At 38.2% G+C, this 13113-nt stretch overlaps 1 protein-coding gene and 1 pseudogene across 1 annotated transcript in view; both read left to right on the top strand.

Moving 5' to 3' along the window:
- The window catches only part of SPG11 (SPG11 vesicle trafficking associated, spatacsin), an 84818-nt gene that overhangs the window by 12950 nt on the left and 58755 nt on the right, over positions 1–13113 (top strand). The window contains exon 8 of the mRNA XM_004751286.3: positions 8846–8978. Within this exon, the coding sequence (XP_004751343.1) occupies positions 8846–8978 (133 nt within the window). The remainder of the gene's footprint in view (positions 1–8845; positions 8979–13113) is intronic.
- LOC106005639 lies at positions 10198–12280 on the top strand (annotated as a pseudogene).

Here is a 13113-nt window from a genome sequence, read left to right as displayed (position 1 = left end):
CCTGAGCCAAAGGCAGAGGCTTAACCCACTGAGCCCCCCAGGCGCCCCAAACTATAGTCTTTGCCCAAACATTTGCTTAGTTCTAGTCATTTCATTACCCGAATTCCACTAAACAGTTTATCCTTTTTGGCCTTAAAAGATATAAAATTATAATAAACACTAAGAAAGAAAAAGTTGCAAGGAGTGGAGGCAACAGTAAGCTGATAAGACTAAATGAAATGGAAGCAGGCTATGGAAAGCATGAACAAGAGTGATATTTTATTTCTCCCTGTGGTCCTTACTCTTTCTCCAGCTAGAAGCAACATAACCTGAATTTGTATAGCATTTTTATAGTGCACACTCTTAGGTGCATTATCTAGTTTTGTTTTAAAATAACCACATGAGGGGTGCCTGGGTGGCTCAGTGGGTTAAAGCCTCTGCCTTTGGCTGAGGTCATGATCCCAGGGTCGTGGGTTCAAGCCCTGCATCGGGCTCTCTGCTCCACAGGGAGCCTGCGTTCTCCTCTCTCTCTGCCTGCCTCTCTGCCTAGTTGTGATTTCTCTCTGTCAAATAAATAAAATATTTTAAAAATAAAAAATAACCACATGAGATGGATTGGGTAGTTTTTTATTCATTTCATTTTACAGATGAAAAACCTTAGGCTCAAAGTGGTTGATTGATTGGCTCATTGCCTTACTAATAAGAGCTGGAGCAAGAATCAAAGTCATATTACACAGCCTCTGAAAGGTCAAAAAATGAAAGGTAGTAATGTTGTGTGCAAATTTGTATTTTAATGACAGTTTTATTAAAATTATTTAGGGGCACCTGGGTGGCTCAATTGGTTAAATCTCTACTTTCAGCTTGGGTTATGACCCCAGAGTCCTTGGATTGGGCTCTCTCCTCAGCTGGGAGCTTGCTTCTCCCTCTCCTTCTGCAGCTCCCTGTGGTTGTGCTCTCTTGCTCTCTCTCTCAAATAAGTTATTGAATTTTTAAAATATATACATAACATAATTCACATTACATAAAATTTACCCACCTAAGTATACAGTCCAGTCAGTGGTTTTTGGTGTATTCAGACTCATATAGCTATCACCACTATCTAATTCCAGAACACTTTCATTAACTCTAAAAAGAAATTCTGTACTCATTAGCAGTCCCTTAACATTTCTTGTGGCCTCTAAGTCCCAAACACTAATATACTTTCTGGCTCTGGATTTGCCAATCCTGGACATTGCATATAAATGAAAGTATGAAATATGTAGCCTTTTGTGACTGGCTTCTTTGACTTAGCATGTTTTCAAGGGTCATGGATGTTGTGGCATGTATGTATGGCTGAATAGTATTCCTTTATATGGATGTACCACATTTTGTTTATCCATTCATCAGTTGATGGACATTTGGATGTTTCTACTTTTGGGTTATTATAAATAATCCTGTGAACAGTGGTGCACGAGTTTTATGTCCTAGTTTTCATTTCTCTTGCGTATACACCTAGCAGTGAAATTACTGGGCCACTTAACCTCCTGGAGAACCACACACTGGTTTCTCACAGCAGCTTCACTGTTAAACATTCCCACCAGCAGTGTGTGAGGGCACTAAGAGTGCCACAGTCTCACCAGCATTTGTTATTGTCTACCTTTTTCTTTTTTCTTTTTTTTTTTTTTAAGATTTTATTTATGTATCAGAGAGAGAGAGGGAGAGAGTGAGCACAGGCAGACAGAATGGCAGGCAGAGGCAGAGGGAGAAGCAGGCTCCCTGCCGAGCAAGGAGCCCGATGTGGGACTTGATCCCAGAACGCTGGGATCATGACCTGAGCCGAAGGCAGCTGCTTAACCAACTGAGCCACCCAGGCATCCCATTGTCTACCTTTTTCTTATAACGATCCTTGTAGTTGTGTAGTCAAAATGGTCCCTCATTGTGGGGCGTGCGTGTGGCTTGTCTTAGTGTGCCCTCTGCTCAGTGTGGGGCTTGCACCCACAACTCCAAGATAGAGTCGCATGCTCTATGGACTGAGCCAGCCAAGGACCCCTCACTGGTTTTGATTTGCGTTTTCTTAACGACTAATGATGTTTGACATGTTTTCATGTGCTTATAATCCATTTGTAGATGTCTTTGGAGAAGTGTCTGTTTACATCTTTGTCCAGTTTTAAATTTTTTGTCTGTCTTGAGTTCTAAGAGTTCCTTATATGTGCTGGGTACTAGACTCTGATGACTTTCAAATACTTTCTCCCATTCTGCTGGTTGCCTTTTCACTTTCTCAACAGTGTTCTTTGAAACACAAAGGTTTTTAATTTTGATAAAGTGAATTTACTTTTTTTTTTGTCTCAGATGCTTTTGGTGTCATGTCTAAGAAACCATTGCCTGAACTGAGGTGTGGAGATTTACAAGAGTTGTATAGTTTCAGCCCTTATATTTAGATCCATGATACATTTTGATTAATTCTTGTACGTGCTACTAGCAAGGGATCCAACTTCATTCTTTTGCAGGCAAATACTCATTTCTTCCAGCACCATTTGTTGAAGAACTTACTTTTATACACTACATAATATCATTGTAGAAAATTTGAGTAATTGGGGGAAAAAAGAAAATTTGTCACATGTAAAATCTATTATCCAGAAGTAATCATGCCTATTTCCATATGGTTGTTTTTCTTAAATATTAATGATAATAATAAAGTGTTATTTCATTCATCTTCTTATCAGTCCTATAGGTAATACTGTTGTTAGCCCTATTTTATTGATGAGGGGACACAGGTTAGGAAATCTAATTCAGATATACATCGACGGCAGGTGGTAGTTAGCCAGGATTTGAACACAGGCAGTGTGACTACAGACCATAGAGAGCACAATGTGCTTTATATAGTGCTCGTACATGTGTGTGAGTTTCATAAGGATTGGATGGTACATGAGCGATCACTACCAACACCACAGAAATACAAACATGTACTGTACTTGCATCTGGTATCCCATTGTGTAAATAGATGTTTATCTAACTTTAGATTTTTTTACCAGTTTGCTGTTGTGAACTGTGTTGCTGTAAACAGTTCACATCTACTGCAGCACATGTGTAAACGTTTCTCTGCACTGGTAGTACGATTGCTGGTCGTAGGACATGCACATCTTTCACTTCACTAGGTGATACTCCAGTTTTCCAGGGTTGATTTATCCATTTATACTCTTACCAGCAATGTATGTTAGTTTTCATTATTGATGTCTTTTTCAATACTCAGCATATGCAGATTTTTAAACATGTTGCCATTCTGATACTATGATGGGTTTTAATTTGCATTTTTCTGCTGGTTAAGATTGATGTATATATGACATTTGAATTTCTTTTGTAAAGTGACTGTTCATGTCTTTTGCCTATTCTCCCTTGGGGTGTTTGTTTTTTTCTTACTGGTTTGTAATTTGTGTGTTCAGTGTATTGTAGATACTAATCCTTTATTATAACTGGAGCAAATATATTCTAATCTGTGTCTTCTCTTTTTACTTTCTTTGTGGGGTCTTTGATTTTAATGCAGTTCTAAATTTTAGTGTAGTTTCATTAATCAGTCTTTTCCTTTTTGCATGTAATTTGTGACTTCTCCTATCCTTAAGTCATAAAGATGTTTCTATTATTTTTCCCGAAGTGTTAAAAATATGACTTTCGTCCATATACACTATGGAGTATTATGCCTCCATCAGAAAGGACGAATACCCAACTTTTGTAGCAACATGGACGGGACTGGAAGAGATTATGCTGAGTGAAATAAGTCAAGCAGAGAGAGTCAATTATCATATGGTTTCACTTATTTATGGAGCATAACATGGAGGACATGGGGAGATGGAGAGGAGAAGGGAGCTGAGGGAAATTGGAAGAGGAGGTGAACCATGAGAGACTATGGACCCTGAAAAACAACCTGAGGGTTTTGAAGGGGCAGGGGGTGGGAGGTTGGGGGAGCCAGGTGGTGGGTATTGGGGAGGGCACGTATTGCATGGAGCACTGGGTGTGGTGCAAAAACAATGAATACTGTTAAGCTGAAAAGAAATAAAAAAATATATATATATATGACTTTCACAATTAAGTTTTTTCCCATTTGGAACTTGTATTTATGCATAGCGGGAAGTAGAGACCCATCTCAGAACCATTTTTTTCCCTAAAGTCCTTCCTTTAACCACTATCTGAAATCTCTGTGTGTCAAGTTTCTATCTATGCATGAGTTTTTTTCTGGGTTCTATTCTGGTCCATTGGTCTTGGTCTGTTCTGGGCATTTCCATTCTGTCTTAATTATAAATCCCCTCACTTTATTATTATTCAAGAATGTCTTTATTATTCTTTTTTTTTTTTTTAAAGATTTTATTTATTTGACAGACAGATCATAAGTAGGCAGAGAGGCAGGCAGAGAGAGAGAGAGAAAGGGAAGCAGGCTCCCTGTGGAGCAGAGATCCCAATGTGGGGCTCGATCCCAGGGCGCTGAGATCATGACCTGAGCCGAAGGCAGTGGCTTAACCCACTGAGCCACCCAGGCGCCCCTGTCTTTATTATTCTTTCTCCCTTAACATTCTTCCCTCTGTTTGGATCAGCTTGTCAAGTTTCATGAAAAACTGTTAAGATTTTTATTAGAATTACATTTAATCTATATATCAAGTTGGGAAGAATTGACATCTTTAGGATATTTAATATTCCTGTCCGTAAGCAAAGTTTCTTTCTACATTTTTTTCATGTCTCCATTAATGTCTTTCAATGAAACATTACAGTTTTTACAGTTTTTCCATTAAGAGCTTATCATCTTTTGTTAGCTTTATTTTTAGTTTGGATATGTACCTATATTTAAATATATGTGTATTTATATTTAAGTACTATATGCTTAAAAGTAGAATGTGTTTATATATATTTAAAAACTGTTACATATTGCTATTATAAATGGCATATTTTCAGTTACATTTGTTTGTTACCAGTATAAAGAAATAATTTAACTTTTATACCTTGATTTTTGTATCCAACAAATTTGCTAAATTTTCTTCTTAATTCTTGTAGTTTGTTAGATTTTCTTGAAGTTTATATATATTTAATGTACAATAATATCAAAGTAATACAATTTGGTTTCTTCAAATCCTTATTCTTTCTGCTTCTTTTCGTTATTTTGCTGCTGGGACCTCTAGCATAATATCACTCAAAAGTAAGAGTGGGCAGCATTCTTGTCTCATTCCTGATTTTAAAAATGAATACCCGTAATATCTACCTATTAAAGTATGTGTCTGTGCACATGCATTCATGTATATTGCAAAAATATTTATGGGGTGCTTGGATGGCTCAGTTGGTTGAGCATCTGACTCTTGATTTCAGCTTAGGTCATGATTTCAGGTTCGTCATATCAAGCCCTGCACTGGGCTCTGTGCTCAGCCGGGAGTCTGCTTAAGATTCTGTCTCCTTCTCCCTTTGCCCTTCCTCTCCCAGCTCCTCTCACTCTCAAAAGAAAGGAAAGGAGGGGGCGCCTGGGTGGCTCAGTGGGTTAAAGCCTCTGCCTTTGGCTTGGGTCATGATCCCAGGGTTCTGGGATTGAGCCCCACATTGGGCTCTCTGCTCAGTGGGAAGCCTGCTTCCTCCTCTCTCTCTCTGCCTGCCTTTCTGCCTACTTGTGATCTCTGTCAAATAAATAAATAAAATCTATTTAAAAAAAAGAAAAGAAAAGAAAGAGAATGGAAAAGGAAAAAAAGAAAGAGTCTTTATAAGATTGAGTTCTCCTTTTTTCCTGGCTATGAATCTTTTTCTAATCATGAATGGGTATTGAAATTGTATTGACTACTTGGCCTGAATTTATTGATATAGTCATATGAATCATCTCTTTTCATCTGTTACTGTAATAAACCACATTAACCAATTTTATTTTTATTGTGAAATATAACATGTATAAAAAAGTGTACAGAATATATATACAGTTTAACAAATAATTACAAAGCAGAAACTCTTGTAACTGCCAACTCCCTCAAAAAAATAAAACATTATCAGCTCTCCAGGAGCTCCTGTGACCTCTGGTAGTTTGGATATTAAATCTTCAGTTTTTGTTCTTTTAGAGGATATTCTGGGAAACAAAATATACATATTTAAATTATCAAATCCAAAGTTAATAACTTTACGCTTCTGGATAATACAAGCCCACTGAATGCTTTAACTTTATTTACTTTTCCCCTACTTAAGTTACTGTTGTGTTTGTTTTCTTTTCTTTCTTTTTTTTTTTTTTTAACCACAATAGACATCATTATTATGTATTTAGGTTCATTTCGTTTTATACAGGTTTGATACATCTCCTTGCTCTTTGTTTCTTCTTACATTTTAGGCCTTCTCTCTGCCTATAGTATCATTTAGAATATCTTTGAGTGAGGATCTGACTGGTGCTGAACTCTGTTTTTATCTAAATAATATCTATTTTGCTGCCATTTTTGAAAGGTATTTTTGGGAGGTACGGAATTTTAGGTAGGCAGTGGTTTCTTTCAGAACATTCATGATCACTTTCTACTGTCTTTCGGATTCCATTGTCATTGAGAAATCAGCTGTTATTTCTTTGAGGGAAGTTTAGTTTTTTCTCTTCAGGCTGCTTTTGTAAGTTTTTTGGTTTTTAGTGTTCTCTAGTTTGACAGTGATTTTGTGTCTCACTGATGAGTCATGGTCTTTAGTTGGAAGAGTATTGGTCTGATAGCAATTCTTTAAAATTTGTTGATATTTCATTTCTGGCCTAGTAAGTACTCAGTTTTCACAACTGTTGCATATGTTTAGACGCTGAACGTATATCCCACCCGCCTCCCCACCCCCCCCATGCACACATTGTGTGATGTCACCGTGGTATTTCAATCAGAAGTAATTAGACTTGGGACGCCTGGGTGGTTCATTGGGTTCAAGTGTCTGCTGTTAGCTCCAGTCGTGATCCTAGGTCCTAGGACTGAGTCCCGCACTGGGCTCCTTGGTCAGTGGGGAGCTGGGGAGCTGCTTCTTTCTCTGCCTACTGCTCCCCCTACTTGTGTGCTCTCTGGCAAATCAAGAAAAAAATAAAATCTTTAAAAAAAAACGTAGTTAGCTTTTACATACTTACCTTAATTTCAATTTTTTTTTTAATTTCTAGAATTACTATTTGGTCATTTTTAAAAAGATATTTCCTTATTTATTTGAGGGAGAGAGAGAGAGAACCAGCAGCGGGGTGAAGTCATTTGAGACTGGAGGGGATTTCTTTGATCTTATTATTTCTTTTTAAAGATTTTATGTGAGAGAGAGAGAGAGAAAGAGAGCATAAACAGGGGGAGAGGCAGAAGGAGAAACAGACTTCTCCCTGAGCAGGGAGCCTGACTCTGGACTCTGGGGGGCTTGATCTCAGGACCCAGAGATCTCATATGACCTGAGCCAAAGGCAGCTGTTTAACCAACTGAGCCACCCAGGTGCCCTGGTCATTGTTTTTAAATATGTTATTTTGAGAATTTTCAAATTTACAGAAAAATTGCAAAAAATAGTAAAATGAATATCCAGTTACCCTTCACCATTCACCAGCTGTTAACATTTTGCCACGTCTTGACTGTGTATTATATATTTTTGCCAAACTATTTCAAAGTTACTTCATAACTCTTTACTTTGGCATATACTTCTAAGAACAAGAATATTCACTTATTTAATCTTATACAACTCAGTTTTACCTCCTACCACCCAGAGCAACGGCAGTTTTTTTATGGTCTCCCCTTGGGGGCAGTTTTTCCAGTTTATCCATTTTGGACAGTGTCACCTTGTGTGGACCCTAGGTTTATCCTCTCTTCCTCCAAGTATAACTTCCACCAGTACCTCTCACCTCAGCCTGCCTGATCTGTTAACCCACAGAACTTCAAAGTGTGGTCCCCAGACTAACAGCGTCACCATCATCATCACCTGGAGATTTATTAGAAATGCAGATTTTTAAGTCCTACCCCAAATATACTGAATCAGAAACTCTTGGGGGCTGGGCTTAGCAATTTACATTTAAACGAATGCTCCAGATAATTCTTAGGCACAGGGCTTTAGGGTAGGAGTGGTAAACTTTCTCTGTAAAGAGCCAGATAGTTAAGTATTGTAGGGTTTGCTGGTAGATTTCTATTGTAATTACTTATATATGCCATTGCAGCCATTGGCAATATGGAAATGAATGGGGAAATGGGTGTGGCTGTGTTCCCATAAAACTTTATTTACAAAAACAGGCAAGGGCTGTGTTGATGGGCCTTAGTTTTCCAACCCCTGCTTTAGGCCATCAGAAAGATGCAGAATCTCTCAGGTAGCAGTTGGTTTTAGAGCCGTTACTTTTCTGGATTTGTCTTTGTTCTCATTTTTATCCTGGGAGGATTTTTTGTTTCCAGCATTTAAAGATTGTGTGTGTGTGTGTGTGTGTGTGTGTGAGAGAGAGAGAGAGAGAGAGAGAGAGAGAATATATCAGTTTTTAAATCCGCTGTATGGAAAGCTTCCTCAAGATGCCTAATCAGAAATGGGAATCTGTTTTTAGCCTGCTTTTTCAGTGAACTTTATGTCCTACTGCTTTAACATTTTAATTCAAATGGACTCTAACTTACCTAAAATGATGGTCCCCAAGTACCTAGCTTTGAGTCGTATTAGAATTACAGATGGTAGAATTGGAACTGTTTTCTGTTCTAACTTACTGTTTCTACTGAAGCAGAAATTGGTGTTCAGTAAAGTTGGATACTTGCCCCTCATTGCATAATCATTGTCAGAATCCTCACCAGAACCAGGGTACTGCCACAAGATAGGTAGCCTTGTGTCTCTTGCGGTCTTGGTGCATTACATTCTAAAGTTAAAAAAGTAAAAAACCTATATCCCCAATTTTTTCATATTGTAATATTTTTCTGATTTTCTCCTGTTTCAGGCTGGAATAGAAAATCGTCAACTGGACACAGTAGATTTCTTTTTGAAGAGCAAAGAAAATCTTTTGAATCCATCCTCAAAATCTTCTGTACCTGATCAGCTTGATGACTTCCCATCTTATTTGTATTTAAGAAGTAAGTAGAAAAAGCTTCTACATTTGCATTTATCATTTTATCTTTTTGGTGATTTTCATATTGTTATGCTTTCTAATGACTGACAGACTTGCTGAAACTCAATGATAACATTTTTATACTTTGTGGAATCTTGAGTGAGTTGTTAAGAATCTGTAAATGTTCTCATTCTAAGTGGAGTGTTTATTGTTCATATCCTTTCCTGTCCTTTGTATTTTTAGTATGAAAGGAAGAGATGAACTTCTAAATTCAAGAGAATTTTGTTCAAAGGAGAATAAAATCATTTGCAATATTGCCCACTCTTGCAACTATCTGAGATATTTAGTGATGGGGGAGTTATGGATTGAGACTTCTTTTAAGAATTTTTAGCCTAGGGGTGCCTGGGTAGCTCAGTTGATTAAATGTCTGCCTTCAGCTCAGGTTCCTGGGATTGAGTCTCATGTTGGGCTCCCTGCTCAGCAGGAAGCTTGCTTCTCCCTCTACCTGCTACTCCCCCTACTTGTGCTCTCTCTGTCTCTCTTTCTCTCTCTGTCAAATAAATAAAATCTTCAAAAAAATTTTTCCGCCTAGGGGCGCCTGGGTGGCTCAGTGGGTTAAAGCCTCTGCTTTCTGCTCAGGTCATGATCCCAGGGTCCTGGGATTGAGCCCTGCATCTGGCTCTCTGCTCAGCAGGAGGCCTGCTTCTCTTCCCCTCTCTCTCTGCCTGCCTCTCTGCCTAAATAAATAAAATCTTAAAAAAAAAAAAAATTCTGCCTAACTCCACTTTTTTGCTACATTACCAATACTTCTTTATAAGATTTGGCTTTCCTATTTAATAAACTAGAAACCTAGTTTTTATTCTTGGAGCAGGAAGCCATGTGCCTCCTTGGATAGGGAAATAAAGTATGTTTTTACTTATACATACAGTTTTATTATCTGCTTTTTTTTTTCACTTGATGATATATTATAGATCTCTCTCTTGTTAGTATATTGTTTATTTGTGGTAGCGTAGAATTCCACTGTATGGGCTATACCATAGCACCTAACCTTACTCCTGTTAGACATTTAGATTGATTCCAACTTTTACTATTGTTTGTGCTATAAATTGTGTGTGTTTGTATAATTTCACATATGTACAATTACTGGGATAAATGTGTAGATGTGAAATTTCCAGATCAAAGAGACATACAATTTCCTTTTTTTTTTTCTTAAAGATTTTATTTATTTGAGAGCACATGAGCTGGGGAGTGTGGGAAGGGGAAAGAATCTAAGCACACTCTGTGCTGAGCATGGAGCCTGACTCTGGGCTTGATCTCACAACCCTGAGGGCATGACCTGAGCCAAAACCAACTAAGTCACCCATATGTCCCTTGATTTACATTCTTAAAGGCTTTAATAATTTGTTCTCCAGAAAAGTTTTATCAGCTGGTACTCTAATTCCATGGAGAAAATGACAACCTCCTTTTTTTCAACAATATAGTGTTCTCACTCTGTGGATTAGAAATTTTCTTTTTTAAGAATATTCTCTTTCATTCTGGTGTACAGTTTTGTCTCTTTACTCTTACATTGCTAACTTTTTTTTTTTTTTTTAGTGCTCCAAATTTTTTTTTTTTAAATGTCTGCTTGAATTTAGAAATCTTGCTTTGTGGTAAGTGGGATTCCATTAACAGTTGTATGGTTATTATTCACTTCTGTTCGTCAGTGATATTTCTCTTCATTCTATTCTCATCAGCACTGCTTTGGCCTGAAGGGTGAGGATGAGTCTGGAAATCAGAGTAGAAATAGCTTAGCAACTCTGTTGGGGTCAAACCCACATTTCCCACCATTCTTACGGGATTCTGGAGGTGGAGCGAGTGCTGAGAGAAATGGAAATCCCATTATTAGGACTTGCAGCTGGCAAATGGAGTTTTCAGGAACCCACGTCTTTTGCGTTCACCTCCATGTTTAAGAGGATGAATCAGGCTGAAGTTCAAATTTTGACTCTGCCATTTACTTTCCAGATTAACTTGGGCAAGTTATTTTATTCCCTCTTAACCTCAGTTTCTTCATCTGTGGAAAGGGGACTACAATAGTACCTCTCAGGGGTGTTGAAATAATAAATGAGAGAGCATTTATAAGACACCAAGTCCAATACTTAAGATCTAGCATAGGGGGTCAGCAAAATGGTTGTGACTCCTGAAATCTGTAAATAACGAAAATCTGTAAATAAGTAAGTAGAATCACTAACGTTTGCAGGTAAGATTTCGTTAAAGTTTTGTCAGTTTTTTGAGAATAAGATATTGGTTCTTGTTTTATGCTTAAAAATATTGCAACATGTCAGAGCAGCCCTAGATGGCCAAGTTCAAGGATCGAGTGTCAGATGAGGAGAAGGTACGCGTGGCTGCTAAATTCATCACTCATGCACCCTCAGGGGAGTTTAATGAAGTGTTCAACAATGTCTAGCTGCTACTTAATAATGATAGTCTCCTCAGGGAAGGGGCAGCATTTGCATTTGCCCAGTATAACATGGATCAGTTTACACCTATGAAGAGCAGGTCTTAATTAGAGAACACAGTGTCCTAAGTAGTAACAGATTTGAGATCCAAGAAACTAAATTTCCTTTAAGTTTGATCACTTACAGAAAGAGGCAAGTGGCCCAGAGAACACTGATAGAGGTCTGAAGTCTTGGAGAGAATCTTCTGACAGTACTTTAAAGGCCTGTGTGAAAGATCATTACCTAATGGCTTCTGTACTGTTTATGCCAGAGCTATAGATGGGCAAGAGACCATCATTGCATGTATTGAAAACCACCAGTTTTAACCAAAAAAATTTCTGGAATGGTTGTGGGAGATCAGAGTGGAAGTTCACTGCCACACCACCTACAGCTCGGGTGGTGTGAGTAATTAAGATTCAGGTTCACCAATACGAAGATGGCAGTGTTCTGTTGGTTAGTTGTAAAGATGTGCAGAATTCAATAACTGTTCCCAGTGAAGTCCAAACTGCCAAGGAGTTTATTAAAGTCATAGAGCATGCTGAAAATGAATATCAGTCAGCATTTAGTGAAAACTATCAAACAACGTCATACCCCACATTCAAGACCTTGTGCCAGCAGCTTCCAGTTCCTCACACCAGAATTGACTGGAATAAGATATTCAGCTACAAGATGGCCAGAGCAATGCAGAATGCTTTAAAGCCAAGTGTAGAATTCTTTGGTATGTGGGTAGAAAGGAGTAAATATGTGGTCATATGATAAATAAATTACTTATAAACAAAAGTGACATTTTTAAAAAAAATATTTATTTATTTGTCAGGGAGAGTGAGAGAGAGAGAGCACACAAGCAGGCAGAGAGGCTGGCAGAGGCAGAGAGAGAATCAGGCTCCCTGCCAAGCAAGGAGCCCATGCGGGACTCGATCCCAGGACTCTGGGATCATGACCCAAGCCGAAGGCAGCGGCTTAACCCACTGAGCCACCCAGGCATCCCAAGAGTGACATTTTGATTTAAAAAATAGTTCAAGAGGCAGCTGGTTGACTCAGTTGGTAGAGCATGAGACTCTTGGTTTTGGGGTTGTGAGTTCGAGCCCCACATTGGGTGTAGAGACTACTTAAAAATTAAAAAATATATACTTTTTAAGATTTTTTTAAAAATCTCAAGAGAGGAATTTTTGGTGACTCAGTCATTAAGTGTATGCCTTCGGCTCAGGTCATGATCCCAGGGTCCTGGGATCGAGCCCTGCATTGGGCTCCTTGTTCAGTAGGGAGTCTGCTTCTCCCTCTCCAACTCTCCCTGCTTGCGTTCCCTCTCTCACTGTCTCTGTCTGTCAAAATAAATAAAATCTTAAAAAAAAAAAAATCTTAAGAGAAAGCATAAGCATGAATGGGAGGTAGGGGCAAATAGAGGTGGAGGAGCAGACTCCCCAAAGTATTTTGCTAGAGCTTTCAATGTTAACAGGTTTTCTAGCCTTATGGAATATTGTCGAACCTATAACATCATCTTGATTCTTTTGTGTTCTCTGCCTTGTAATTTTCTATTTTCACTATATCTACTAGTAAAATTTTTAACAAATTCTGCCACATTTCGTGATGGTGAGAGAGATCTATCCTGGAGTCATTTTATTGTTTAGAAAATTTTCCTAACCATGAAGTCCTCTTACTGATATAGACAGGTAATATGCTCAGTAC

Source organism: Mustela putorius, unplaced genomic scaffold (genome assembly GCF_011764305.1).
Source record: "Mustela putorius furo isolate JIRA1106 unplaced genomic scaffold, ASM1176430v1.1 tig00003898_pilon_pilon_pilon, whole genome shotgun sequence".
Lineage (NCBI taxonomy): Eukaryota > Metazoa > Chordata > Mammalia > Carnivora > Mustelidae > Mustela > Mustela putorius.
Note: the sequence above shows the minus strand (reverse complement) of the source record. Positions and strands in the feature narration are given on the sequence as shown.